Source organism: Haplochromis burtoni, unplaced genomic scaffold, assembly GCF_018398535.1.
Source record: "Haplochromis burtoni strain Fernald_Lab_line unplaced genomic scaffold, NCSU_Asbu1 Contig_415, whole genome shotgun sequence".
In the NCBI taxonomy this organism is placed as follows: Eukaryota; Metazoa; Chordata; class Actinopteri; order Cichliformes; family Cichlidae; genus Haplochromis; species Haplochromis burtoni.
This window is the reverse complement of record NW_024582776.1, coordinates 472996-475223: the sequence shown is the minus strand read 5'-3', so window position 1 is coordinate 475223 and position 2228 is coordinate 472996. Positions and strand designations below refer to the sequence as shown.

The window sequence follows — 2228 nt, the reverse complement described above, 5'->3', positions numbered from 1 at the left end:
TGGCAGTAACTCTGTCTGAGGTCATCACCTCCGAAATAGACATTGTATTTGACGCAGTCACTTACTACACAGACAGTAAGGTGGTGCTCGGATATATCTTCAATGAGAAAAGAAGGTTTTATGTATACGTGAGCAATCGAGTCCAGAGGATCAGACGAAGCACTATGACACAGCAGTGGCGATACGTCTGCACAGAAGAAATCCCGCAGACATTGCCACACGGTCTATCACAGCAGACCGCCTTGAGAACACAATATGGTTCTCTGGACCGGCATTCTTGTCTCGACCTGAAGGGGCGTCACCTGTGGTACAGAGGTTTGACCTTTTGGAACCAGATCAAGACAGTGAAATCAGGCCTCAAGTCACAACACTGTCGGTCACAGTCCTCAAACATCTTGGCTCTGGGCGGTTCAATCGCTTCTCATGCTGGAGTTCCCTCATAAGGGCTCTTGGTACCCTTATTCACATTGTTCAGAGCTTCAAAAAAGGAAAGGAGTGTGTCGCTCAAAAATGTGAGGGTTGGCATCAGTGCAGCACACCCCCAACCGGGGATATTCTTGAACAGAGTAAGCTAGTCATTATCAAAACAGTTCAACAAGAGGTTTATAGGAAAGAACTGGAGTGTCTTGCATCAAACGCCAACATTCCCAAGAGCAGCTCACTCGTTGCCCTGGATCCTTTCATTGACTCAGACGGGCTATTAAGGATTGGGGGTCGTCTCATTGAGGCAAAAATAGGGTTCCACGAGAAACGGCCACTGGTTCTGCCTGGACGGCATCACGTAACCACTCTCATAGTACGTCACCAAGGACGTCTCTTCACTGAAGGAGCTGTCCGATCTGCAGGTTACTGGATCGTTGGTGGCAGGAGATGCATTAATAGACTCGTTTTTGAGTGTGTCACTTGTCGAAGGCTGAGAGGGAGGTGTGAAGTTCAAAAGATGGCAGACTTGCCACCAGACAGGCTCAGCATTGAACCACCTTTTAGCAACGTCGGCATTGATGTGTTTGGGCCCTGGTCTGTATCAGCCCGTTGCACGAGAGGAGGCCACGCTGATAGTAAGAGGTGGGCTGTCCTCTTTACCTGTCTGTGTGTCAGAGCTATACACATTGAGGTAATTGAGTCATTGGATTCCTCCAGTTTCATAAACGCATTCAGAAGGTTTATGGCGATTCGAGGACCTTTGAAAAACATACGCTCCGACCAGGGCACTAATTTCACCAGAGCTTGCAAAGATATGGGGATTCCCTCAAATCTTGATGGGAAAGCCATGGAGAGGTTTCTGTCAGAACACAGATGTACGTGGACCTTCAACACACCACATTCCTCTCATATGGGAGGAGCATGGGAAAGGATGATTGGCATCACACGTCGTATCCTGGACTCGATGCTTCTTCAGATGGGCTCCTCCAAACTCACACATGAGGTACTCACAACATTCATGGCTGAGGTCTCAGCCATAGTGAACAGTCGACCACTGGTGCCTGTGTCAAATGATCCTACAGATCCTTTCATTCTTACACCGGCTTCATTGCTTACTCAGAAAGTAGGTCCATGCCCAGTACCAGAAGGAGATTTTGGACATAAAGACCTATTGAAGCAACAGTGGCGCAGGGTCCAAAGCTTGTCTAACACATTTTGGGACAGGTGGCGGAAACAGTATCTGTCAACACTACAGTGTCGAACAAAGTGGACTTCTGACCGGCCAAACCTTAAGCAAGGAAGTGTGGTGCTTCTTAAGGACAGTCAGTGCAGCGGAACGACTGGCCCTTAGGTATTATCGTTGATGTGTATCCCAGTAAAGACGGAAGGGTGCGCAAAGTGCAAGTGAAGGTCATTAAGAAAGAGGGACCAAAGCTTTACGTCTGACCCGTGAATGAGATGATCTTGCTCATTCCTCCAGAGGACTGAAATGTGTTTGACCTTGTCATATTAGTAGGTGAAACCTGCTGAGTTTCAGACGGGGAGTGTTCTGTCACCATGTAACTGTGTTCTGTTTAAATAGATTTTCCCTGAGAAAGTTACTCTTTAGTGCCCCCCTCTGGCATGACCTGGTGTAACATGCGCAAATCTGTCTCTGTTCTATGATGTCATCAGAAAGTGCATGCTATTGTTTGGGGAAAAGACTTCTCCTGTTCTCCTGTTCTCTGCTGTAGTGGCAATTGTCTCCCTTAAGATGGTCTTTAAGGGCATTGTCGGTATGTAATTCTGTTCCATCCTTACTAATG

General features: G+C 47.4%; 1 protein-coding gene across 1 annotated transcript; it reads left to right on the top strand.

The window, feature by feature from the left end:
- Window positions 1-802: 802 nt before the first annotated feature.
- On the top strand, window positions 803-2211 carry LOC106633730. The gene has a single exon (XM_014340911.2). It carries the CDS (start codon window positions 941-943, stop codon window positions 1772-1774), a length of 834 nt encoding a protein of 277 aa, XP_014196397.1. The 5' UTR covers window positions 803-940; the 3' UTR covers window positions 1775-2211.
- Window positions 2212-2228: the final 17 nt, after the last annotated feature.